The 27,867-nt window shown below is 44.3% G+C and overlaps 2 protein-coding genes across 2 annotated transcripts in view; both read left to right on the top strand.

Annotated features, from left to right (window-relative positions):
* Positions 1–27,867, top strand: part of LOC136624394 (zinc finger protein 547-like) — a 223,838-nt gene that overhangs the window by 57,458 nt on the left and 138,513 nt on the right. The window lies entirely within an intron of this gene.
* Positions 1,190–24,277, top strand: LOC136625006 (zinc finger protein 79-like). Its single transcript, XM_066598925.1, has 4 exons — positions 1,190–1,322; positions 4,129–4,314; positions 11,870–12,055; positions 23,454–24,277. Exons 1-4 carry the CDS (start codon positions 1,190–1,192, stop codon positions 23,948–23,950), a joined length of 1,002 nt encoding a protein of 333 aa, XP_066455022.1. The 3' UTR covers positions 23,951–24,277.

Genomic DNA, 27,867 nt, shown 5'->3' with positions numbered 1-27,867 from the left:
AGGGGTCCCTGCAACATAGCCCACAACCCCTGTCCCTGCCTACTTGCCTCCACTCCTGGCTAACCCCAGGCGGGCAACTGGGCGACAGTCCCTACACTGGCTAAGGGAATGCTGGGGAAATCCACAATCCCTGGAAACAGAAAACAAATGGACAGACAACCACAGCGAAGCACAAAGGGAAAACCGCAAACCAGTCCAGGAGCAAGCCAAGGTCAAGCACTAAAAGTCAGTCCGGGGAAACACAGTACAGAAGGAGGAGACGAAGTCAGGTCAGGGGAAAAGCCGAGGTCAATACACTAGAAAACAGGAATCCAAGGTAACGCTGGTGAGTGCAAGGAAGCCTAAACAAACACTGGCAGTGTCAGGAAGCAACTGCAGGGTTTAAAAGCTGTCAGAGCTCCCGCCCCAGCAGCTGATTGGGGCGGAGCACCTGACAGCCCCAGGATGATCAGAGAGTGCTGGGAGAACCTCCCTCAGCACTAGCAGACCAGCCTAGGTCAGAAGGGAAGCAGCAGGCTGCCATGGAAACAGGGACACGGCGCCGGGCAGCAGCTGCCATGCTCCTAGCACCTCTGCGCCGTGTAGGAGTCGGGCGGCCAGGAGTGATGACCAGCGTAGGAGTCCCCCTGCGACGCGCACTCGCAGCAGGGGCGACAGCATCCGCCGTGTGGGCACGGCGACCCCGATAGCCACCCATCCTGACACATACTTTGGATGCAAAGTCTTGTCCGCAGTAGTCCCGCTCTGATTTTTTGTTTTGCTGATATGTCTCAGCTGGTGCTGTCATGAAGATGATAGGGAAAATTAGATTAGACTTACCGGTAATCCTTTTTTCAGGAAGTCTCCACAACAGCACCCGTATATTCTCTCCCTTATTTTCTGTTTTCCATTTTAGTAATTACAGAATTAATTAAGAATATCTTATTTTTTTTTTAAAGTTAGATTCCTATCTCTTACTGATTTGTTATATATACTGAGGAAGGGGGTGAGCTTTAAACTTCTCGGTGTGCTTCCTGTCCTATCGGGGGAAGATAATCTCAGCTGGTGCTGTCGTGAACACTTCCTGAAAAAAGGATTACCGCTAAGACTAATGTAACTTTTGGTAGCCATTACAACCGCAAGACTGATTGAGATACAGGCATTATCCTATAGAGAACCCTACTTAAAGGTACTGGATAATAGGATAGTCATGAGACTAGATTCCTCCTTTTTTCCTCAAGTGGTGTCGATGTTCTACATGGAACAGGAAATAATTCTGCTCTCCTATTATCAGGATTGTAAAAATGACAAAGAACGGCGTTTACACAACGTAGACGTCAGACGTGCAGTACTAACCTATTTACAAGTCTCACAAAGCTTTTGGAAATCGGACAATTTATTCCTTCAATTTCAGGGTCCGAATAAGGGAAAAGCAACATCAAAAGATACCATCGCTAGCTGGATCAAAACAGCAATTCAGGAAGCATACAAAGCCAGAAATCTGCCTTCCCCTGAGGGGGGATAAGAGTCACAAGGGCTCTCGCTTCCTCATGGGCTGAACATAGTGAAGACTTAACGGAGCAGATATGTAAAGCTGCAATGTGGTCTAGTGTCCACACATTTTCTAAGCATTATCGCTTAGTTCTCCATTCCAGTAGGGAGCTGGCCTTTGGGCGAAAGGTGCTCTAGGCTGTGATTTTTTTCTTGTCTTGTTACGCTCTTAGCATAGCTGAACTCACCAGCATCCCTGGGTGCCCCTTCTTTTTGAAATCTCTTCTTCAAAACATTAGATTGTTCAATTTCTCCTGATTCTCTGAAATTACCTATATAGTATATTGAGTTTCCATTTCTTGGCAGGGCTATCAATGTGGGATTGGTTGTTGTCTTCTGGTGACTAGGCATTAAGGGATCCTGAATTAAGAAATATTGAATGGCCAAAATCCCTTTCTCATGGGTAATGTCAGTGTATAAAGATTTCACAACTAGGCAGACCTAGAGGTAGGAATCCTTCCAAGGGAAATCTTTGATGAAGCTTTGTGTCCCGTATCCCTTAAGGTCCATATATACAGGATGACTGTCGGGCAAACGATGTCCGACACTCGGCCATTTGTCCGCGCACCCGTGTTGTCAAAGTACTGAACGGCCACTGTTTTATGTCAATGGAGAGGGGTGGAGGAGAGAGAGGAGAGAAATCGCCTGCACTGCCCTGCCCACTGCTGGCCGCTCGGTGAGCGAGCCAGCTCTGCTAACTCCTGTGTGACAGCACATGAGCGCGGACACACAGGGACAAGTGTCAGGCATTGTTTGCCCAACAGTCGTCCCGTGTAAATGGACCCTTAGGTAACCCAGAAGGTATGTAATTGTCGGTCTACATATTACAAAAGATTACTGGTAATAGATCAGATCCTGGTTGTGATAGGGCATCCTCGGGGGTTCTTAAGAGTTTTCTGGGTATTTTGGTAAAAAAGAAAAGTATAGGTTTTCTGGAGTATTAATGCATATCCAATCCTTTTCAGGAATGTGCTGCTGGTTCATTAATAAGTATACTAAATCGGTGTGAATAACATGTGCGAGCGGAGCATTGCCACAGAATTGTATCTAGAAATTCCCTGCTGTTTCCGGGCCAGCGGGTACTTGAATATAGCTCGGCGACCATTTTTTTGGATGCACGCACGTACACACTTCCGGTCGCCTAGTTGTAATAAGTACTTTATACTATCATGTCTCTGTGTCATATGCTTGAGAATGGAGGCAGATTAGTCAGTAAGCCCTCCGACACGCGTTGTATACCCTGTATTGTATCTATTGTCCTACGCTAATAGAATAAACACCAGAAGGTACCGACTCTCCAAAAGAAACCTGGAGGAACGGGTGATAATTTAGAGGCTAACCTTGATTCTTGCGGAGTTTCACCAATGTTCGCAAACCCCTCATTCAAATACGTGAAACTTTTGTAACCTGCCTTTTTCAAAATTTTGTGCATATTTTATATATAATTGTAATAAAGTATTGACTTCTTCCCACTCCAGGACGTACTTTTATGTACTGGAGCGTCAGGGTATGTATGCAGAGAGGTCGCAGGGCGACCTCTCTTCATACAGCGTGGGCGTCAGCTGTTTATTACAGCTGACACCCGCGGGCAATAGCTGCAATCAGCTGCACAGCGGAACGCGGCTATTAACCCTTTAAATGCCTGAACATCATTGAGATCGGGGGGAGCCGTGCAGGTGTCATGGCTGCCGGGGACCTTCTGAAAGGCCCCAGGGCTGCCTTGAGAGACTGCCTATCAAGCCATCCCCATGGGGTGGCTTGATAGGCTGTCTGTCAGAATGCAGAATGATGTAATGCTATAACATTATGCTATACTGCTAGAGCGAGCAAAGCATGGCATGTTGTAGTCCCCCAGAGGGACTTAAAAGAAAAGTTTAAAAAAAAATCAATAAAAGATAAGATCAATAAAGTTTTATTAATTGTAAAAAAAAAAGTAATAAAAGTTTAAATCACCCCCCTTTTGCCATATCTATAATAAATCAAAATCATAAAAGAAAAATACATATTTTGTATCGCCGCGTCCGTAAAAGTCAGATCTATCAAAGTAGTGCATTATTTACCCCGCATGGTGAATTTCGTCGGGAAAAAAATAAAGAACACCAAAAATGCACTTTCAGTCACCCTGTCTCCCAGAGAAAACGCAAGAAAAAGCGATCAAAAATTCGTATGTATTCCGAATTGGTACTATCAAACGACAGGACATCCTGCAAAAAGTGATCTCTCGCACAACTACATAAATAAACGGAAAAATAAAAAAGTTATTGCCCGCAGAAGATGGCGTCAGAAGATTGAAAAAAATTAAATGTGTTTGTGCGCCGTAGAAACAAGACACACTGAAAGATGGCGGAATGTCATGTCTTTTTCATTTTACTCCACTCAGAATTTTTTTCAGTACATTAAATGGCACCATTGAAAAACACAACTCGTCCCGCAAAAAACAAGCCCTCATGCAGCGACGTCGATGGATGAATAAAGGATTTATGATTTTTTTAAAGGAGGGAAGAAAAAACAAAATTGAAAAAAAATGGGGCCGCGTCATTAAGGGGTTAATATAATTATTATATTCAAAAATATTAAAATCCATTTAATTCTTGGCAGATGACGACACCAGGAGCTCAGAGGGACATCTGATATCTTCAGGTTTTACAGTGGAAGATCATAATACCACACAAGATACATATGAAAAGCCTGCCATTATCCCAGATGTACCCTCATCTCTTCCCAGCAAACATCTGTCATCTGATCCTTTTATAGAGATTCCACCTTCTGATTCATCACAGACTAGTGAGCAACATAACATTTATGGAAGAGATGTTAAAGAAGAAACAGCTGCCACAGGGAAGAAGTCATATTCATGTTCAGAATGTGGGAAATGTTTTACCAAGAAATCGCATCTAGATTCACATCTGAGAATCCACACAGGAGAGAAGCCATTTTCATGTTCAGAATGTGAGAAATGGTTTGCCAAGAAATCAAATCTTGTTAAACATCAGAGAATTCACACAGGAGAGAAGCCATTTTTCTGTTCAGAATGTGGGAAATGTTTTACCCAGAAACAACATCTTCTTAGACATCATAGAATTCACACCGGCTAGAAGACATTTTCTTCTTCAGACTGTTGACAATATTTTACAAATAAATTAGACTTTGTTAAACATCAGAGAACTCGCACAGGGGAGAACCTGTATTCATGTTCAGAATGTGGGAAATATTTTAGCTTCACATAAAATCTTTTTAGACATCGGAGAATTCACACAAGGGAGACACAATTTTTGTGTCCGGAATATGGGAAATATTTTCCTCGGCAGTCAAAACATTTTGACCATAGAAAACTTATGCAGGGAAGAAACTATATTAATATTTTAAATCTTGATGCCTTCTTGCGCTATCTTAATTGATAAACACACTCGCCCTGTAGAGTAACGTCCCAGGGTCTGTGCAGGTGACAGCTTCCTGCTAACAGCCGACAGAGGTAGCTAAACCCCCCCCCCCCCCCCACTCACTCAATCACCATTATCCAATGTATAACAGCGATCGCATAAAAATAAATAAAAAGTTAAATAAAGTTTCAGCTCCCCTCATGGATTGGATCACTGAGTGGAGCTGAAACTGCTCACCTCCATCGTCTGCAATGTCCCACAGTGTTTTAGTCCTACTGGGTGCATGTACAGAAGGCCGGGGTGCCTGGTAAATGTATGCCTTTCCTCTGATTCTTTTGATCTCCTGACGCAAGGTTCCCTAAGACATCAGAGGGTGGCAGGGTTGCATCTTGCAGCGTGACTGCTAAAAAATCCATTCCATGAGGTAAGGGTTTTTCGTGTAAAGTAGCGGATACGTCATTAGCTAGTATGAAGAATACATCAAATAAAATGCATTTAAGTCTGGTAGAAATTTTCTTCCTGGTGTAAGAATAGGCACTTGAATTTCTCATTGCCAGATTCAGTGATAATCTTGGAGTTCTTACAAGATCGAGCGGATCTGGGTCTCTCGCCTAGTGCGCTTAGGCTGCAGGTGGCAGCGCTTAGTGTATTTACGATACAAAGTTTTCAGAGGTGAGTTGGGTCGCTAGGTTTTTGAAAGTGACTGATAGACTAAAACCTAGAGTCTCTAATCTGGTTCCTTCTTGGAACCTGAAATGGGTTCTTTCTGCGCTGTCAGGGCCTCCATTTGAACCTATAGATTCTATATCAATTAAGTATTTAAACCTTAAAACTATTTTTTTGGTAGCTATTACCAAATCTCGTAGTTAGTGAGCTCCAGGCATTCTCAGTTCGAACACCTTTTTTCAGGGACACAGGACGTGAGATCATGTTCAGGTTAGACCTTTCCTTGTTACTAAAAGTAATATCTCAATTTCACAGATCCCAGGACATAATATTCCCCTCATTCTGTAACAATCCGAAGAATAAGGGACAATCCTTCCATTGCCCGGATGTCAGAAGGGCCGTTCTGAAATGTATTAAGTCCACAAAACAGTGGAGGAAGGATGAGAATTTGTTTCTGCAGTTCCTGGGAGATAACAGAGGAAGGAAAGCGGCCAAGAGTTCCATATCTAGGTGGATCTGTTCTACCATCACGTAGGCATATAAGGGGCTTAACAAACCAGCCCTAGAGGGGCTCAGAGCCCACTCCACCAGGGCAATGTCTGTTTCTTGGGCAGAGCAAGCTTCTGCATCCTTAGACCAAATATGCAGGGCTGCAGTATGGAAAACGTCACATACCTTTATCAAACATTATAGGGAAAATTAGATTAGATTTTCCTGTAATCCTTTTTTCAGGAAGTCTCCACAACAGCACCCGTATATTCTCTCCCTTATTTTCTCTTTTCCATTTTAGTAATTACAGAATTAATTAAGAATATCTTATTTTTTTTTAAAGTTAGATTCCTATCTCTTACTGGTTTGTTATATATACTGAGGAAGGGGGTGAGCTTTAAACTTCTCGGTGTGCTTCCTGTCCTATCGGGGGAAGATAATCTCAGCTGGTGCTGTCGTGAAGACTTCCTGAAAAAAGGATTACCGCTAAGACTAATGTAACCTTTGGTAGCCATTACAACCGCAAGACTGATTGAGATACAGGCATTATCCTGTAGAGAACCCTACTTAAAGGTACTGGATAATAGGATAGTCATGAGACTAGATTCCTCCTTTTTTCCTCAAGTGGTGTCGACGTTCTTCATGGAACAGGAAGTAATTCTGCCTCCTATTGTCAGGATTGTAAAAATGACAAAGAACGCTGTTTACACAACTGAGACATCACACTTGCAGTACTAACCTATTTACAAGTCTCACAAAGCTTTAGGAAATCGGACAACTTATTCCTTCAAATTCAGGGTCAGAATAAGGGAAAAGCAACGTCAAAAGATACCATCGCTAGCTGGATCAAAACAGCAATTTAGGAAACGTGTAAAGCCAGAAATCTGCCTTCCCCTGAGGGGATAAGAGCCACAAGGGGCCCTCGCTTCCTCATGGGCTGAACATAGTGAAGCCTTAACGGAGCAGATATGCAAAGCTGCAATGTGGTCTAGTGTCCACACATTTTCTAAGCATTATCGCTTAGTTCTCCATTCCAGTAGGGAGCTGGACTTTGGGCGAAAGGTCCTCTAGGCTGTGATTTTCTCCCTTAAAGGGGTTGTCCCGCGCCGAAACGGCTTTTTTTTTTTTTCAACCCCTCCCCCGTTCGGCGCGAGACAACCCCGATGCAGGGACGTACAGAAAGCTTACCGGAGCGCTTACCTTAATCCCCGCGCTCCGGTGACTTCTATACTTACCTGTGAAGATGGCCGCCGGAATCCTCTTCCTCCGTGGACCGCAGCTCTTCTGTGCGGTCCATTGCCGATTCCAGCCTCCTGATTGGCTGGAATCGGCACGTGACGGGGCGGAGCTACACGGAGCCCCATAGAGAACAGGAGAAGACCTGGACTGCGCAAGCGCGGCTAATTTGGCCATCGGAGGGCGAAAATTAGTCGGCACCATGGAGACGAGGACGCTAGCAATGGAGCAGGTAAGTAAAAAACTTTTGATAACTTCTGTATGGCTCATAATTAATGCACAATGTATATTACAAAGTGCATTAATATGGCCATACAGAAGTGTATAGACCCACTTGCTGCCGCGGGACAACCCCTTTAATGTTACCATTATAATCTGGTATTGCCTCTGTGTGTCTTGTCAGGATGGATGGAACGGTAGAAGCAGAATTAATTTTACTGTTAATTTCTCTTCCATGAGTTCATCCTGACGGCACATACTTACCCACCCTGGTAAACTACTATATATTGTGCATGTAAACATAGTAGTACGTTGTTTTTTTTAGCAACAATAAAAAGATTGGGCCACCGATCTGTTGTGATTGGAAGCCACTGGAGAGTGGTGGTAGGAGGCGGCCTTTTGAACTCTCCTCTTCCTGTCTCAACGGGGTCAAGAGGGCAACCTACATGTGTGCGGTCATCATGGACTCATGGAAAAGGAGTTAACGCTAAGACTAATTCTATTTTTTTGTTCAGCCCACATATATCAGGCGCATGGACACTCAAGAAGATAAATAATGTAAATTGATCCACAGTTTAAAAGATTTTTTTTTTTTCAAATCTGATTTTATTGAGGGTTTTTTTTTTTTTTTTTAACAATACAGGTGTTGCCTCCCTTTCTGGGAGACTTCATATAAATCGGCAATAATCAGTTATTACCGGAATAAACAACATATTATATATCATTGGCAATTGGTACAACAACTTGTTCAAAAAATGTTATTACATCCATTCCTATGCCAAGATTTTGAAGAATAACCATTATGAAAAACCTTGGGGGGGGGAAGGGTGGGTCAGAGGGATAACGGGGGGGGGGGGGGGGGGGGAGATAGGGCAGACCTTTGACTTCTCGTCAGGTCTATGTCCTTGTCCCTCTTGGTGCCTTCGTCGGAGTCGGCGCCTCCCGGGGCTGCCGCTGTAGTGTCCAAGTGTCAATGTCCGGGGCAGTTTAAAAGATTTTTTGACTATAATTTTTTTTCCATTTTGTATAAATATTCCCTTCCCATTGTGGCAAATATCCTGGCAGTATTTACAATTTCGTATGTCATATCTGAAAGCATCGTAGATGCCCCCCAGCCCCTCGACACACACACGGATGTACCGATAATATGCTGGGATATGAGTTGGTATCTTCCGTTTGGGTGGGTGAGAGGGCGCTGGTATATTTTTGAGAGTTTTATTTCTTTGGATCACCACACAGTCAACTGGAGATATTGTCAAATAGAAAGGGGTCACCTTGTAGGATCCCCCAATGTTTCGATAGGATGTTCCTCAGGTGGGAATGTTGAGTATTAATGCGGATTCTGAACGATGTTTTGGGGGTCTGGTCCTTAGTTTTCCCAGGTTTCTCTTGTGGATTCTCTAACTGGTCTTGTTACGCTCTTAGCATAGCTGAACTCACCAGCATTCCTGGGTGCCCCTTCTTTTTGAAATTGCTTCTTCAAAACATTAAATTGTTCATTAAAATCTAAGTCTGTGATTCAATTTCTCCCAATTCTCTGAAATTTCCCATATAGTATATTGAGTTTCCATTTCTTGGCATGACAGGTTTTGAAGTCTAAATAGATGTTTGAAATGGATTTTAGTACGAGTTCGGACCTGCTATGAATAATTGTAAATCTAGAAATACCAACTGATTTGTCATCAATATTGCGTAATAACACCAGACTTCATCTGTTGGTGTTAAGACCCAAATTTTAATTGCCAAAGGCAAAAATACCCATAGTTAATATACCCTAAAATATAATCTAAATACGTTATTATTTACAAAGACCGAGACAAGATCAAATAATATTTAAAATAAAGGGCAAATGGTGGTAGCAAAAGTTTGACCAACAGTCATCAGTTAGTATCACGTGTGTAATTCTGCATATAGACACAAAAACATAGGCCTGAATGGCTAAATTGCAAAAGCCTATGTAGAGATTAATAAGTCAGCACCACCAAAACCCTATTAAAAGCTAATCTATAGCCACCCCAAAATCTTTCTTCTTGCAGCGTCCTCAAGGGGAGCAACAACCAGGACTATCAATGTGGGATTGGTTGTTGTCTTCTGGTGACTAGGCATTAAGGGATCCTGAATTAAGAAATATTGAATAGCCAAAATCCCCTTCTCATGGGTAATGTCAGTGTATAAAGATTTCACATCTAGGCAGACCTAGAGGTAGGAATCCTTCCAAGGGAAAGCTTTTATGAAGCTTTGTGTCCCGTATCCCTTAAGGTCCATATATACAGGATGACTGTCGGGCAAACGATGTCCAACACTCGGCCATTTGTCCGCGCACCCGTGTTGTCAAAGTACTGAATGGCCACTGTTTTATGTCAATGGAGAGGGGTGGAGGAGAGAGAGGAGAGAAATCGCCTGCACTGCCCCGCCCACTGTTGGCCGCTCGGTGAGTGAGCCAGCTCTGCTAACTCCTGTGTGACAGCATATGAGCGCGGACACACAGGGACAAGTGTCAGGCATTATTTGCCCAACAGTCGTCCCGTGTAAATGGACCCTTAGGTAACCCAGAAGGTATGTAATTGTCGGTCTACATATTACAAAAGATTACTGGTAATAGATCAGATCCTGGTTGTGATAGGGCATCCTCGGGGGTTCTTAAGAGTTTTCTGGGTGTTTTGGTAAAAAAGAAAAGTATAGGTTTTCTGGAGTATTAATGCATATCAAATCCTTTTCAGGAATGTGCTGCTGGTTCATTAATAAGTATACTAAATCGGTGTGAATAACATGTGAGAGCAGAGCATTGCCACAGAATTGTATCTAGAAATTCCCTGCTGTTTCCGGGCCAGCGGGTACTCGAATATAGCTCGGCGACCATTTTTTTGGATGCACGCACGTACACACTTCCGGTCGCCCAGTTGTAATAAGTACTTTATACTATCATGTCTCTGTGTCATATGCTTGAGAATGGAGGCAGATTTGTCAGTAAGCCCTCCAACACGCGTTGCATCTCCTGTATTGTATCTGTCGTCCTACGCTAATGGAATAAATGCCAGAAGATACCGACTCTCCCAAAAAAAAAACTGGAGGAAGGTGTGATAATTTAGAGGCTAACCTTGATTCTTGAGGAGTTTCACCAATGTTCGCAAACTCCTCATTCAAACACGTGAAACTTTTGTAGCCTGCCTTTTTCAAAATTTTGTGCATATTTTATATATAATTGTAATAAAGTATTGACCCCTTCCCGCTCCAGGATGTACTTTTATGTCCTGGAGCGTCAGGGTATGTATGCAGAGAGGTCGCGGGGCCTTTAAATGCCCTGAGCATCATTAAGATCGGGGGAGCCGTGCAGGTGTCATGGCTGCCGGGGGCTTTCCTAAAGGCCTTGAGAGACTGCCTATCAAGCCATCCCCATGGGGTGGCTTAATAGGCTGTCTGTCAGAATGCAGAATGATGTAATGCTATAACATTACGTCATACTGCAGGAGCGATCAAAGCATCGCATGTTGTAGTCCCCCAGGGGGACTTAAAAGCAAAGTTTAAAAAAAAATAAAAAAAACGATAAGATCAATAAAGTTTTATTAATTGTAAAAAAAAAAAAAGGAATAAGAGTTAAATCATCCCCCTTTTGCCATATCTATAATAAATCAAAATCATAAAAGAAAAATACATATTTTGTATCGCCGCGTCCGTAAAAGTCAGATCTATCAAAGTAGTGCATTATTTACCCCGCACGGTGAATGTCGTCGGGAAAAAAAATAAAGAACACCAAAAATGCACTTTCAGTCACCTTGTCTCCCAGATAAAACGCAAGAAAAAGCGATCAAAAAGTCGTATGTATTCAGAAATGACAGGACATCCTGCAAAAACTGATCCCTCGCACAACTACGTCGACGGAAAAATAAAAAAGTTATTGCGCGCAGAAGATGACGTCAGAAAATAATTGAAAAAAATTAAATGTCTTTGAAAAAATAAATAGTATAGTAAAAAAAAAAACTATACAAATTTTGTATTGTAGTAATCGTACCGACCCATAGAATAAAGTTATCATGTCATTTTTGTTGCAGTTTGTGCGCCGTAGAAACAAGACGCACTAAAAGATGGCGGAATGTCGTGTTTTTTTCATTTTACTCCACTTAGAACTTTTTTCAGTACATTATATGGTACATTAAATGGCACCATTGAAAAATACAAGTCGTCCCGCAAAAACAAGCCCTCATGCAGCGACGTCAATGGATAAATAAAGGAGCTATGATTTTTTTTAAGGAGGGAAGAAAAAACAAAAATGGAAAAAAAAGGGGGCCGCGTCATTAAGGGCTTAATATAATTATATTCAAAAATATTAAAATCCATTTAATTCTTGACAGATGACGACACCAGGAGATCAGAAGGACATCTGATATCTTCAGGTTTTACAGTGGAAGATCATAATAGCACACAAGATACACACGAAGAGCCTGCCATTATCCCAGATGTACCCTCATCTCTTCACAGCAGACATCTGTCATCTGATCCTTTTATAGAGATTCCACCTTCTGATTCATCACAGACTAGTAAGCAACATAACATTTACAGAAGAGATGTTAAAGAAGAAACAGTTGTCACAGGGAAGAAGTCATATTTATGTTCAGAATGTGGGAAATGTTTTACCAAGAAAGCACATCTAGTCTCACATCAGAGAATCCACACAGGCGAGAAGCCATTTTCATGCTCAGAATGTGGGAAATGTTTTATCCAGAAATCAAATCTTGTTAAACATCAGAGAATTCACACAGGAGAAAAGCCATTTTTCTGTTCAGAATGTGGGAAATGTTTTACCCAGAAACAGCATCTTGTTAGACATCAGAGAATTCACACTGGCTAGAAGACATTTTCTTCTTCAGACTGTTGACAATATTTTACAAATAAATTAGACTTTGTTAAACATCAGAGAACTCGCACAGGGGAGAACCTGTATTCTTGTTCAGAATGTGGGAAATATTTTAGCTTCACATAAAATCTTTTTAGACATCGGAGAATTCAGACACAATTTTTGTGTCCGGAATATGGGAAATATTTTCCTCGGCAGTCAAAACATTTTGACCATAGAAAATGTTTTGCAGGGAAGAAACTATATTAATATTTTCAATCCTGATGCCTTCTTGCGCTATCTTAATTGATACACACTCACCCTATAGAGTGAATCCCCAGGGTCGGCCGAAAGCCAACAGAGGTAGCCGAAAGCCTGTAGCCATCGTGGGAGGCTGTAGCATGCGACCCCCCCCCCCCCCCGCTCACTCGATCACCTTTATCCAATGTATAATGGCGATTGCATAAAAGTAAATAAAAAGTTAAAGTTAAAGTTTCAGCTCCCCTCATGGATTGGATCACTGAGTGGAGCTGAAACTGCTCACCTCCATCGTCTGCGATGTCCCACAGTGTTCTAGTCCTACTGGGTGCATGTACAGAAGACCGGGCTGCCTGGTAAATTTATGCCTTTCCTCTGATTTTTTTGATCTCCTGACACAAGGTCCCCTAAGACATCAGAGGGTGGCAGGGTTGCATCTTGCAGCGTGAGGGCTAAAAAATCCATTCCATGAGGTAAGGGTTTTTCGTGTAAAGTAGCGGATACTTCTGTCAGGACAATGTCCGGGATATGGGGGTCCCTGAGATATCCCGCAACCCCTGTCCCTGCCTACTTGCCCCCCTGGGCTAACCCCCAGGGCGACAACTGGGCGGCGGTCCCTACCCTCACTAGGGAAGCGGGACACGGGAAGACAAACAGACACTGAGACAAAACAACGGTAGAATGGTCAGACAATCCGGGTTGGCAACAAGAGGGTACGCAGTACGGAGGGGTCAGGCAAAAACGTAGTCAAGTCCAAAAGCAGGTGTCAGGAAAGCCGGGGTCAAAAAGAGTAGTCAGGATAAACGCGGGTGCAGCTGGAGAACCAAACTAACACTGGCAAGGGCTGAAAGGAAAACACACATATTTAAATGCTGTCAGCGCTCCCACCCCAGAAGCTGATTGGGGCGGGGAGCCTGACAGCAGCAGGGCTAATCAGGGAGGTGCTGGGGGCACGCCCCCAGTCTTGCTGCACAGACAGTTACTAGGGAAGCCAGCCTGGTAGTCAAGTGACTAGAAGCACCAGCTGCCTCCCTAGCAACCCGGCGGCGACCAGTCTTACAGCGGCCCGGGGAGATCACAAGAACCGGGGCTCCCCTATGCCGCACTCCTGTAACCCGGGTGGCAGAACCGGTGGTGTGGGCACGGCGGCCCCGAGAGTTGCAGGTTCTGACAGTACCCCCCCCCCCCCTTCTACGGGGGGACACCGGACCCCCATGGCCAGGTGCGGGCTTAAGCGGGAAAGCCCTGTGGAATGACTGGACTAGGCGTGGCGCATGAACGTCCCTGGCAGGGACCCACGTCCTATCCTCAGGGCCAAATCCTCTCCAGTGGACCAGGTACTGCAGCACACCTCTAACCCGTCGGGCATCAACAAGCCTTTCTACTTCATACTCCAGTTCCCCCTGTACCAGAGAAGGAGGGGGCGGGTTCTGGGTGGGTAGAACTGGAGTCACATACTTCTTAAGCAAGCTTTTGTGAAAAACCTTGTGGACCTTCCAGGAGTCAGGAAGTGCCAACTTATATGACACCGGGTTGATAACCTGCGAAACAGTAAATGGGCCAATGAACCGAGGAGCAAGTTTCAGGGAGGGAACCTTAAGTCTCAGATTCTTGGATGACAATAAAACTTGCTCCCCGACCATAAAAGGTGCAGAGATAGTACATCTTTTATTTGAGTATTTACGCAGTTTCTCTTGGGAACCCTGAAGGTTCCTACGAACCTGGGCCCAAACTGTGCACAGTTCCTCAGAGGATATGTCAGCGGCCGGATTGTTCGAGACAAAAGGAGTAGAAAGCGAGAATCGGGGATGGAACCCATAGTTACAAAAAAAAGGTGACAATTGGGTCGACGAGTTAACATGGTTGTTAATAGCAAATTCGGCGAGAGGTAAGTAGTTGGCCCACTGATACTGGTTATCAGAGACAAAAAGTCGCAGGTACTGGATAAGTTCTTGATTCATCCGTTCCGTTTGTCCGTTACTCTCGGGATGGAAAGCAGAGGAAAAAGACAAATTAACGTTTAGATTTTTACAGAAAGCTCGCCAGAAGCGAGCGACGAACTGAACCCCTCTATCTGACACAATATCCTCGGGGATCCCATGTAACCGAACAATCTCCTTGATGAACATTTCAGACAGAAGTTTGGCGTTAGGCAACTTGCAAAGCGGAACAAAATGTGACATTTTAGAGAAACGGTCAACTATTACCCAAATGACCGTATTCCCCAGCGAGGATGGCAGATCAGTAATAAAATCCATGGACAAATGGGACCATGGCCTGGACGGAATGGGCAAGGGAAGAAGAGGACCCTCAGGACGTCTCCTGAGATTCTTCCCCCTTGCGCAAACCGGGCACGCGGACACAAATAACCGTACATCCTTGGCCATGTGCGGCCACCAATAGAGTCTGGATACTAACTCCAGAGTACCCCTGATGCCGGGGTGTCCAGCTAGGACTGAAGCATGTGTCTCCTCTAACACTTTCAATCTCAGTGACAACGGGACAAATAATTTGCCTTCCGGAAGGGCTTCAGGAGCTGATTGTTGAGCGGCGTGTATGAGAGGTGAAAGGTCGGAGGAGACAGCAGCGAGGACCACCCCAGGGGAGAGAATGCTCTCAGGCTCAGACTCGGAAGGTTCCGGAGAACCAAAACTCCAAGACAGGGCATCAGCCTTGACATTCTTAGAACCGGGTCTATAGGTCACAACAAAATTGAACCGAGAGAAAAACAAGGCCCAGCGGGCTTGCCGAGCATTTAACCTCTTAGCGGAATCTAAATAGGTGAGGTTTTTATGGTCTGTGAGTACTGTGATCTGGTGATGGGCTCCTTCCAAAAAATGCCTCCACTCTTCGAAAGCCCACTTAATAGCCAGCAATTCCCGGTTGCCTATATCGTAGTTCCGTTCAGTGGAAGAGAACTTTCTAGAAAAATAGGCACACGGTCTAAGGTTAGTGAGTGTGGAGGGACCTTGGGACAGTACCGCTCCCACACCAAACTCAGAGGCATCTACCTCCACCACAAAAGGGCAGGACAGATCCGGTTGTACTAGGACGGGCGCAGAAGAGAACGCCACCTTTAGGGTATCGAAGGCCCTCAGAGCCTCAGAAGACCAGGTACTCACATCTGCTCCCTTTCTGGTGAGGTCCGTTAGAGGTTTAGCCACCACGGAGAAGTCTTTAATGAACTTGCGATAGTAGTTGGCGAAGCCGAGGAAGCGTTGAAGGGCTTTCAATGAACCTGGCTGGGCCCACTCCGTGATGGCTTTCACCTTCTCAGGATCCATCTGGAAGTCGCATGGCGTGATGATATACCCTAAGAATGATATCTTTTGTACCCCGAAAACACATTTCTCGAGTTTAGCAAACAGCTTGTTATGTCTGAGTTGAGCTAGCACAGTCTGAACATGAGTATGGTGACTCGGCAAGTCGGAGGAAAAAATCAGAATGTCGTCTAGATATACAACAACGAACACCCCCATGATATCCTGAAACACTGAATTCATGTACCCCTGAAAAATGGTGGGGGCGTTACACAATCCAAAAGGCATAACTAGGTATTCAAAATGACCGAGGGGCGTATTGAAGGCGGTTTTCCACTCATCCCCCTCCCGAATGCGGATGAGGTTGTATGCTCCCCTGAGATCAAGTTTAGAAAACCATTGGGCACCAGCGACCTGGTTGAGGAGGTCAGGAATGAGTGGAAGAGCATACTGGTTTCGGACTGTGATTTTATTTAGCTCTCTATAGTCAATACAGGGCCGGAGACCCCCATCCTTTTTCTCAACGAAGAAAAACCCGGCACCCACCGGGGATTCTGAGGGCCGGATGTGCCCCTTGGCCAAGCTGTCCTGGATATAGTCCCTCATGGATTCTCTCTCTGGAACCGTAACATTATAAATGCGGCCCTTAGGAAGTTTGGCCCCAGGAATCAAGTCGATTTTACAGTCCCATTCCCTATGAGGGGGCAGAGCTTCAGATAATTGCTTGGAGAACACGTCAGAAAACTCGGAGAGGTAATCTGGTAGGGGACTCCCCTCGCAGGTGGAGATTCCCACCTTCACTGGACAAAGGTGGTTGGCACAGCGGGGACCCCACTCTACCAGTTCCAACGTGTCCCAATTTACTACCGGGTTGTGCTCCCGGAGCCAGGGGAGGCCTAGGACGACGTCCACAGACAAATCTCTCATCACCAGAAAAGTGCAGGTTTCAACGTGTAGGGCTCCTATAGTAAACCTTACTTCAGGGGTAACCAGATTAACAACCCCTGCTTGCAATGGAGTGGAGTCCACTCCTGAAACAAAAATCGGAGTCTCTAAACGTAACAAAACCCCGGACAGTTGAGCAACGAAATTAAAGTTAACGAAATTAGCAGCAGCCCCAGAATCAACGAAGGCTTGCCCAGTACGGTGGAAAGCATGAAATTCTAGGGTGCAGGGCAATAACATTTTGGACAACACAGGGAGTACCTTGGCTCCTAAACAGTCCTCCCGACAACTGCCTAGGAGCGGAAGTTTTTCCTGCCGTGGCTTCTTAGCGCAGGTTGCAATGCGGTGACCCAGCTCCCCACAGTAGAAGCAGAGGTTCTTCTTCAGGCAGTATTCCCGTCGTTGCTTGGGGTTCATGGCTCCCAGCTCCATGGCCTCGGTGGTGGGAGGTAAAAAGGTCGGGTCAGTCGAAGAAGTGGGCGTGGGGAGTGGGGTGGTCCGAGCGGCGTGTCTGGCCCTCAAACGTCGGTCGGCCCGAATAGCCAGCGACATGGCTTGCTCCAGGGTTCTAGGCTCCGGGTGGGCCACGAGTAGGTCCTTAAGACCCTCAGACAGACCGGTCAAAAATAGGTCTTTTAGGGCGGCATCATTCCACCCGGATTCTGTACAATGTTGGCGGAATAGAGCGCAGTAGTCCTCCGCCATCTTGCGACCCTGGCGCAGGGCCAGAAGCTTGGAGACTGCGTAGCCGGCCCGGTCGGGTTCGTCATAAATTTGACCCAAGGCGGAAAAAAAGGCGTCAAGGGATAGTCGGGTGGGAGAGCCAGCTGGTAACGAGAAAGCCCAATTTTGGGGCTCTCCCCTCAGGCGGGTAATTACGATTCCCACTTTCTGGTATTCAGTACCAGAGGAGTGGGGGCGGAGATCAAAGTAGAGCTTGCAGCTCTCTCTAAATGCAAAAAACTGACCTCTCTCTCCGGAGAAGCAATCCGGAAGCGTGGCTCGAGGTTCTGACATTGTTCCTGGAGCGGAAGGGGGCTGCATGGGACCTGCAGCTGCCACTTGTTCCTGTAGCTGCAAGCGGGCTGTTAGGTCCTGGGCAAGGGTCGTAAGGACCTGGACCTGGTTCGCTAAAGCCGCCACGGCCTCCATCGAGGGGCTCAAAGTTGCCGGGCGGATGCAAGGGTCTGACCTTCGTTCGGCCAGTGTTACTGTCAGGACAGTGTCCGGGATATGGGGGTCCCTGAGATATCCCGCAACCCCTGTCCCTGCCTACTTGCCCCCCTGGGCTAACCCCCAGGGCGACAACTGGGCGGCGGTCCCTACCCTCACTAGGGAAGCGGGACACGGGAAGACAAACAGACACTGAGACAAAACAACGGTAGAATGGTCAGACAATCCGGGTTGGCAACAAGAGGGTACGCAGTACGGAGGGGTCAGGCAAAAACGTAGTCAAGTCCAAAAGCAGGTGTCAGGAAAGCCGGGGTCAAAAAGAGTAGTCAGGATAAACGCGGGTGCAGCTGGAGAACCAAACTAACACTGGCAAGGGCTGAAAGGAAAACACACATATTTAAATGCTGTCAGCGCTCCCGCCCCAGAAGCTGGGGGCGGGGAGCCTGACAGCAGCAGGGCTAATCAGGGAGGTGCTGGGGGCACGCCCCCAGTCTTGCTGCACAGACAGTTACTAGGGAAGCCAGCCTGGTAGTCAAGTGACTAGAAGCACCAGCTGCCTCCCTAGCAACCCGGCGGCGACCAGTCTTACAGCGGCCCGGGGAGATCACAAGAACCGGGGCTCCCCTATGCCGCACTCCTGTAACCCGGGTGGCAGGACCGGTGGTGTGGGCACGGCGGCCCCGAGAGTTGCAGGTTCTGACAACGTCATTAGCTAGTATGAAGAATACATCAAATAAAATGCATTTAAGTCTGGTAGAAATTTTCTTCCTGGTGTAAGAATAGGCACTTGAATTTGCCAGATTCAGTGATAATCTTGGAGTTCTTACAAGATCGAGCGGATCTGGGTCTCTCGCCTAGTGCGCTCAGGCTGCAGGTGGCAGCGCTTAGTGTATTTACGATACAAAGTTTTCAGTGGTGAGTTGGGTCGCTAGGTTTTTGAAAGTGACTGATGGCACTATTTATTGTACCATATAATGTACTGAAAAACTTTTAAAAAATTCTTAGCGGAGAGAAATGGAAAAAAAACGACATTCCACCATTTTCGGTGCGTCCTGTTTCTACGGCACACAAACTGCAACAAAAACAACCTGATATTTTTATTCTATGGGTCAGTATGATTACTACGATACCAAACTTATATAGTATTTTTTTTGCTGTAGTACTTGTATTTTTTTTCAAAGATATTTAATTTTTTTCAATTATTTTCTGCGGTCATTTTGTGCGCGCAATACCTTTTTTACTTTTCCGTCGACATAGTTCAGGAAGGACTCATTTTTTGCGGGATGTCCTGAAGTTTCCGATAGTATCAATTTGGAATACATACAACTTTTTGATCGCTTTTTATTGCGTTTTTTCTGGGAGACAGGGTAACTAAAAAAGTGTATTTCTGGCATTCTTTATTTTTTTTTTTCAGACGACGTTCAGCGTGCAGGAAAAATAATGCACTACTTTGATAGATCGTACTTTTACAGACGCGGCGATATCAAATACATATTTTTATTTTATGATTTAGATTTTTTAGTAATTGATATGACAAAAGGGGGGTGATTTAAACTTTTATAACTTTTTTTCTTTAACAATTAAAAAAACAATTAAAAGAGCAGACTTTAACATGTGATGCTTTGATCGCTCCTGCAGTACGACGTAATGCTATAGTATTACGTCATACTGCTTTTTTACAGGCAGTCTTTCAAGCCACCCTGTGTGGATGGCTTGATAAGCAGTATGCTAAGGCAGCCCTGGGGCCATTCGTTAGGCCCCCAGCTGCCATGACACCTGCACGGATCCCCCGATCTCACCGCGGGGGGGCCGTGCGGGACCCCCCTGAACGCTTCGGGGGATTTAAATGCTGCTGTCAGAATTGACAGCGGCATTTAAAGGGTTAATAGCCGCGAACGGCCGAGCGCTGCTATTGCCCGCGGGTGTCAGCTGTAATAAACAGCTGACGCCCGCGCTGTATGGAGGGAGATAGCGGCGCTACCTCCCTCCATACACGTCCTGCAACAGCAGGACGTAGTTTTACGATAGGGCTGTCACTAAGGGGTTAAACCTTAAAACTATTTTTTTGGTAGCTATTACCAAATCTCGTAGTTAGTGAGCTCCAGGCATTCTCAGTTCGAACACCTTTTTTCAGAGACACAGGACGTGAGATCATGTTCAGGTTAGACCTTTCCTTGTTACCAAAAGTAATATCTCAATTTCACCGATCCCAGAACATAATATTCCCCTCATTCTGTAACAATCCGAAGAATAAGGGACAATCCTTCCATTGCCCGGATGTCAGAAGGGCCGTTCTGAAATGTATTAAGTCCACAAAACAGTGGAGGAAGGATGAGAATTTTTTTCTGCAGTTCCTGGGAGATAACAGAGGAAGGAAAGCGGCTAAGAGTTCCATATCTAGGTGGATCTGTTCTACCATCACGTAGGCATATAAGGGGCTTAACAAACCAGCCCTAGAGGGGCTCAGAGCCCACTCCACCAGGGCAATGTCTGTTTCTTGGGCAGAGCAAGCTTCTGCATCCTTAGACCAAATATGCAGGGCTGCAGTATGGAAAACGTCACATACCTTTATCAAACATTATAGGTTGGATGTTCGGGCAGATGAAGACTTAGCCTTTGGATGCAAAGTCTTGTCCGCAGTAGTCCAGCCCTGATTTTTTGTTTTGCTGATATGTCTCAGCTGGTGCTGTCATGAAGATGATAGGGAAAATTAGATTAGACTTACCGGTAATCCTTTTTTCAGGAAATCTCCATAACAGCACCCGTATATTCTCTCCCTTAAAGGGGTTGTCCCACAGAAGCAAGTGCAGTTATGCACTTCTGTATGGCCATATTAATGCACTTTGTAATATACATCGTGCATTAAATATTAGCCATACAGAAGTTATACACTTACCCCCTTCGGTGCTGGCGTCCCAGTCTCCATGGCAACTACCAAACTTCTCCTCTGGTCGCCGCAACAGTCGCGCTTGCGCAGAGAAGAATCCTCTTCTGGAGGGTCCGGGTTCACGAGCTGCGTCCTGGCTCCTCCCCCTTCTCAGCGGCATTGCGTAGCTCCGCCCCCGTCACGTAGTGCCGATCAGCCAGTGAGGTGGCTGTAATCGGCAGTGGAGCTCAGACTGGAGAAGAACATCCACGGTGCACCATGGGAGAAGACCCGCAGTGCACCATGGGAGAAGACCAGCGGTGCACCTTGGGAAATGACGGCGGCCACCTTGGAAGAAGATTTTTATAACTTCATGAAGCAGCTTCATGGTGAGTAGAAACGCTCTAAAAAAACGATTTACATGGGTAGTTTGTGATGCTTGCTTAACATGGGGGACTGGGGTGTGAAAAATGTTTCGTTTTGGCCGCGGGACAACCCCTTTAATTTCTGTTTTCCATTTTGGTGATTTCGGAAGTAATTAAGAATATCTTAGATTTTTTTTAAGTTAGATTCCTATCTCTTACTGGTTTGTTATATATACTGAGGAAGGGGGTGAGCTTTAAACTTCTCGGTGTGCTTCCTGTCCTATCGGGGGAAGATAATCTCAGCTGGTGCTGTCGTGAACACTTCCTGAAAAAAGGATTACCGCTAAGACTAATGTAACCTTTGGTAGCCATTACAACCGCAAGACTGATTGAGATACAGGCATTATCTTGTAGAGAACCCTACTTAAAGGTACTGGATAATAGGATAGTCATGAGACTAGATTCCTCCTTTTTTCCTCAAGTGGTTTCGACGTTCTGCATGGAACAGGAAATAATTCTGCCCTCCTATTGTCAGGATTTTAAAAATGAGAAAGAACAGTGTTTACACAACGTAGACGTCAGACGTGCAGTACTAACCTATTTACAAGTCTCACAAAGCTTTAGGAAATCAGACAACTTATTCCTTCAATTTCAGGGTCAGAATAAGGGAAAAGCAACATCAAAAGATACCATCGCTAGCTGGATCAAAACAGCAATTCAGGAAGCATACAAAGCCAGAAATCTGCCTTCCCCTGAGGGGATAAGAGCCACAAGGGCTCTCGCTTCCTCATGGGCTGAACATAGTGAAGCCTTAACGGAGCAGATATGCAAAGCTGCAATGTGGTCTAGTGTCCACACACTAAGTTCTAAGCATTATCGCTTAGTTCTCCATTCCAGTAGGGAGCTGGACTTTGGGCGAAAGGTGCTCTAGGCTGTGATTTCTCCCTTAATGTTACCATTATAATCTGGTATTGCCTCTGTGTCTTGTCAGGATGGATGGAATGGTACAACCAGAATTAATTTTACCATTCATTTCTTTTCCATGAGTTCATCCTGACAGCACATACTTACCAACCCTGGTAAACTACTATATATTGTGCATGTAAACATAGTAGTACGTTGTTTTTTTAGCAACAATAAAGAGATTGGGCCACCGATCTGTTGTGATAATTGGAAGCCACTGGAGAATGGTGGTAGGAGACGGCCTTTTGAACTCTCCTCTTCCTGTCTCAACGAGGTCAAGAGGGCAACCTACATGTGTGCGGTCATCATGGACTCATGGAAAAGGAGTTAACGCTAAGACTAATTCTATTTTTTGTTCAGCCCACATATATCAGGTGCATGGACACTCAAGAAGATAAATAATGTAAATTGATCCACAGTTTAAACGATTTTTTGACTATAATATTTTTTTTTCTCTATTTTGTATAAATATCCCCTTCCCGTTGTGGCAAATATTCTGGCAGTATTTAACAATTTCGTATGTCATAACTGAAAGCATTGTAGATGCCCCCCAGCGCCTTGACACACACACTGATGTACCGGGAATATGCTGGGATAGGAGTTGGTATCTTCCGTTTGGGTGGGTGAGAGGGTCGCCGCATCCGTAAAAGTCAGATCTATCAAAGTAGTGCACTATTTACCCCGCATGGTGAATGTCGTCGGGAAAAAAATAAAGAACACCAAAAATGTACTTTCAGTCACCCTGTCTCCCAGAAAAAACGCAAGAAAAAGTGAACAAAAAGTCATATGTATTCCGAATTGGTACTATCAGAAACGACAGGACAGCCCGCAAAAAATGAGCCCTCGCACAACTACATAAATAAATGGAAAAATAAAGTTATTGCCCGCAGAAGATGGCGTCAGAAAATAATTGAAAAAAGCAATCGTACTGACCCATAGAATAAAGTTATCATGTCATTTTTGTTGCAGTTTGTGCGCCGTAGAAACAAGATGCACTAAAAGATGGCGGAATATCGTGTTTTTTTCATTTTACTCCACTTAGAACTTTTTTCAGTACATTATATGGTACATTAAATGGCACCATTGAAAAATACAACTCGCCCCGCAAAAACAAGCCCTCATGCAGCAACGTCGATGGATAAATAAAGGAGTTATGATTTTTTTTAAGGAGGGAAGAAAAAACAAAAATGGAAAAAAAAGGGGGCTGCGTAATTAAGGGGTTAATATAATTTTTATATTCAAAAATATTAAACTCCATTTAATTCTTGGCAGATGACGACACCAGGAGATCAGAAGGACATCTGATATCTTCAGGTTTTACAGTGGAAGATCATAATGGCACACAAGATGCATATGAAAAGCCTGCCATTATCCCAGATGTACCCTCAGCCCTTCACAGCAAACATCTGTCAGCTGATCCTTTTATAGAGGTTCCACCTTCTGATTCATCACAGACTAATAAGCAACATAACATTTATGGAAGAGCTGTTGAAGAAGAAACAGCTGCCACAGGGAAGAAGTCATATTCATGTTCAGAATGTGGGAACTGTTTTAATAAGAAATCAAATCTAGTCTCACATCAGAGAATCCACACAGGCGAGAAGCCATTTTCATGTTCAGAATGTGGGAATTGTTTTACCCAGAAATCAAATCTTGTTAAACATCAGAGAATTCACACAGGAGAGAAGCCATTTTTTTGTTCAGAATGTGGGAAGTGTTTTACCCAGAAACCACATCTTGTTAGACATCAGAGAATTCACACTGGCTAGAAGACATTTTCTTCTTCAGACTGTTGACAATATTTTACAAATAAATTAGACTTTGTTAAACATCAGAGAACTCGCACAGGGGAGAACCTGTATTCATGTTCAGAATGTGGGAAATATTTTCCTCTGCAATCAAAACATTTTGACCATGGAAAATTTTTTGCATGGAAGAAACTACATTAATATTTTAAATCTTGATACCTTCTTGCGCTATCTTAATTGATACACACTCACCCTATAGAGTAAAGCCCCAGGGTCTGTGCAGGTGACAGCTCCCTGCTAATAGCCGACAGAGGTAGCCGAAAGCCTGGAGCCGTCGTGGGAGGCTGTAGCATGCGACCCCCCCCCCCCCCCCCGCTCACTCGATCACCATTATCCAATGTATAATGGCGATCGCATAAAAGTAAATAAAAAGTTAAATAAAGTTCCAGCTCCCCTCATGGATTGGATCACTGAGTGGAGCTGAAACTGCTCACCTCCATCGTCTGCGATGTCCCACAGTGTTCTAGTCCTACTGGGTGCATGTACAGAAGGCCGGAGAGCCTGGTCAATTTAAAATCTCCATGCTCCTAGCTAGCAAGAGTAGCTAAGAGCAGGGAGATGTCATTGAAGTAAATGGAAGCTGTCTGATCCGCGGTCCTTCCTCAATGACATTGCTAAAAAAGTCGCAGATTCCGCATTTTCGCCGGGCGATGATGCAGGAAAAGCAGTTATTTAAAAAACAAAACTGTACTGCGCATGTCCGATGGCTTGCCGTGCAGACAATCTGCAGTACAGATGAAAACGAAAGTGTTAAGGTATGCGCGGACACCGCTCCTCCTAGGGCTAAATTCCACTGGAGTATTCCGAATGCAGAATTTGGCTCTGCTGTGTGCAGGAGCCCTAACTTTTATCTAAGGTTTAGGGGATTCCAAAGGGTGGGAGTGATTCTTTTTAGGAAGTCCATTTTTTTTTCTGCACCAGTGTGCAAAGGGGCCTGAAGTTTATTCAGTTGTGCCCTGAAATCCAATGGGTGTTCCCTTCACAAAATGAAAATCCTATCCATGTATCCTCGATTGGGGCTACAATGGGGGAATTGTTGAACAAAGAAGGATTGCTATAAAATTTGTCATGCCTCTGCCCAGTTTTCCCTGCTTGAAACAAAGGAAACGGCCATGGAAATGACCTATATGAAAAAAATGTATTTTTCACATGCTTTGTTCAAGTTTTTTTGCAAAGAAACTATGGGGCCAGAACAGTACATGCCTAGATAAATCGGCTAAGGGGTTTAGATTTCAATATGGGTTCACTTGTTGGGGGCATTCTATCATTTTGGCACCTTGATGGCTCTACCAGTGAGCAATGGGACCTGAAATGTATTCAGTTCTGCCCTGAAAGCCAAAGGGTGTTCTCTCCATTGCAGGCCTAGCCATGTGTCCAGTAAGCAGATTGGGGCCACAATGGATATGTTTCTGAATACAGAACAAACAAGGGTATCTACTTTGGGGTGTAAGTCTTCATTCAAATGTGTGCTGTAGACAAAAATCTTTTTAAAATGACACAATTGCCACCCCTAGATGAATTCGGTAATGGGGTCATTTGTGGGGATTCTCTATAGCTTTGACAGATCAAGGGCTCTATAAGTTTGCAATAGAGCCTGAAACACCTTCAAGCAAAATTACTCCTTTTGTTTTGGACACAGTTGTGCATACAGACATAAGATTATGGACACAACTGGTATGTTTCTGAACACAGGAGAGACAGGGGGATCCATTTTAGGGTGGAAATCCTCATTTTCATGTGCACTACAAAAAAAAAATACTGTCTTTTAAAATGATATAGTTGCAAAAATATGAAATTTTATTTTTTCTCCTCTAAACTGTATTAACGCCAAAAATAAATTGCAAACGTGGCTTGGCATAGGAAAACAAAATGTTCCTCAAAATGTTAATAATGTTAAATTTGTACGTCTCCCAAATGGTTAAAAAAAAGACAATTTTTCCAATGTTCTTCCAGAATAAACTAAAAAAGATAGAAATATTTGTACAGTATGTTTGGACATATTTGACAATTGCAGTTGAAAATGTGAAAAAATTAAAATTTTTAAAAACTTTTTCCAATTTTGGCACTTTTACCATCTAAACGAAGTACAATATGGGTCAAAAACAATGTCAGAATTACTTGGATATGCAAAACGTTTATGGAGTTATTCTATGTTAAAGTGACACTTGTCAGATTTCCAAAATTTGGCCTGGCCATTAAGGTGAAAACGGGCTTGGTCACTAAGGGGTTAAGTTTATTGTACGCTTATTGCTGAAATGCAGATTTCTTGAAAATTAATTATGTGGACATTGAGACTCCTTGTGGTAAAGAGACAGAAAACTTCCTTACATACCACCAATATAGAGCTTTATTTGTTTCTCATGCTCTTTTTGTGAGGATCTCCTTGCTCGTATTTCTTAACTATTACCTACTTACCGTTAACTTGTAAAACTTAGTTTAATTAAACTTTGCTTTCTTTAATCTTTTACTGTGAGACCGGATTACTTGGACACCTTCCAGATCAATACAATTTCTATCTTCACCTTTATCTTGTTTAAAAGCACAGCGCCGTACATTGCATAGTGGTTGTGCCTTGTATTGCATCTCAGTCCTGTTTACTTCAATGGGACAGAGATTCACGGGCCATGCGATCTGTGAGCATGATGTCACAGGCCAAAGTCACAAAAATTATAGGGTTCCTGGAAGTTGGGCCCCCACCGGTCTGATATTACTGTCCTAAGGATTCATAATCAATATTAAGTCCTGGAAAACGTATTTGACCCCCTTCTGCCATATATTTTCGAATATATAATATATTCTGGGAGTGCAGTATCAGACTGGCCTGCATAGAGTGTTAGACAGGCATTCTGGTACTGCAGAAAAGGTTAACAGCTGTGGCAGAAGCTAAAGTTAAGTGTCACTTTCTACAACCCTTAGAGGAAAGTTACAGCTCAGTGGACCCATTGGGTTGTGCACCCTGGACTTTGAATATGAACTTTGTGTATGCTGCACATGAACTGTTTGCTATGTTGAAATAAATGTTTGCGGGTGCCAGATTTACAAGAAAGTACTGTTGCTGAAGCATCTATCTTCACATGCAATACAACATTTTCTGGATGGAGAGGCCAGTGGTCCACAGGCAAGAAACCCCCTTGCCACATTTGGTGGAGGGTGCGGGTACACAGACTGGCACACAAAGCTGCAGAGAGCAATGCGTACAAATGGCTGTTTGCTGTGAGCAGTCTGCTGGATGCTGTAAAAGAGGCAGGAGGCTGAAAACTCCAGTTGCTGAGGAGCAACAAAAGTTGCAGTGAAAGTGCCAGGAGGCCGAAGCTGTGGATGCCTTGGAAGGGCAACAAATGACAAGCAGAGGACGTCTGCGAGAGAAAGCAAGTTGGTGAACTTGTTGTTCTGTTGTGTTTTTTTATATTGACTGTGTAGTCAAGATGGTGGTGGTCATGAAAGAATGCCAAAAAGAACCTTGCTGGGGACTATAAATTGTGTGGACTTTTACCCCACAGTTTCTTTTCTGGAGTTATTGCAATTTAGAGGAGAAAAAACTAAATTTAATATTTTCACAAATATGTCATTTTAAAGTCTTTTTTTTTTTTTCTAGAATGCACATGAAAATGAGGATTTGCACCCCAAAATGGATACCCATGTTTGTCCTGTGTTCAGGAAGCTACCCATTATGGCCCTAATCTCCTCTGTATTCACAAGGCCCAGGAGCAGCCGGTGGCTTTCAGATCAGACATTTTGCTTGAAGGCGTTTTAGGCCTCATTGCCCACTTGTACAGCCCTTGAGCAGCCAAAACGACAGAGAATCCCCCAAAATGACCCCATTTTGAAAACTAGACCCCTTATCAAATTCATCTAGGGGTGTACTGCATATTTTGACC

The sequence above is a fragment of the Eleutherodactylus coqui genome, chromosome 4 (genome assembly GCF_035609145.1).
Source record: "Eleutherodactylus coqui strain aEleCoq1 chromosome 4, aEleCoq1.hap1, whole genome shotgun sequence".
NCBI classification, from domain to species: Eukaryota; Metazoa; Chordata; class Amphibia; order Anura; family Eleutherodactylidae; genus Eleutherodactylus; species Eleutherodactylus coqui.
Note: the sequence above shows the minus strand (reverse complement) of the source record. Positions and strands in the feature narration are given on the sequence as shown.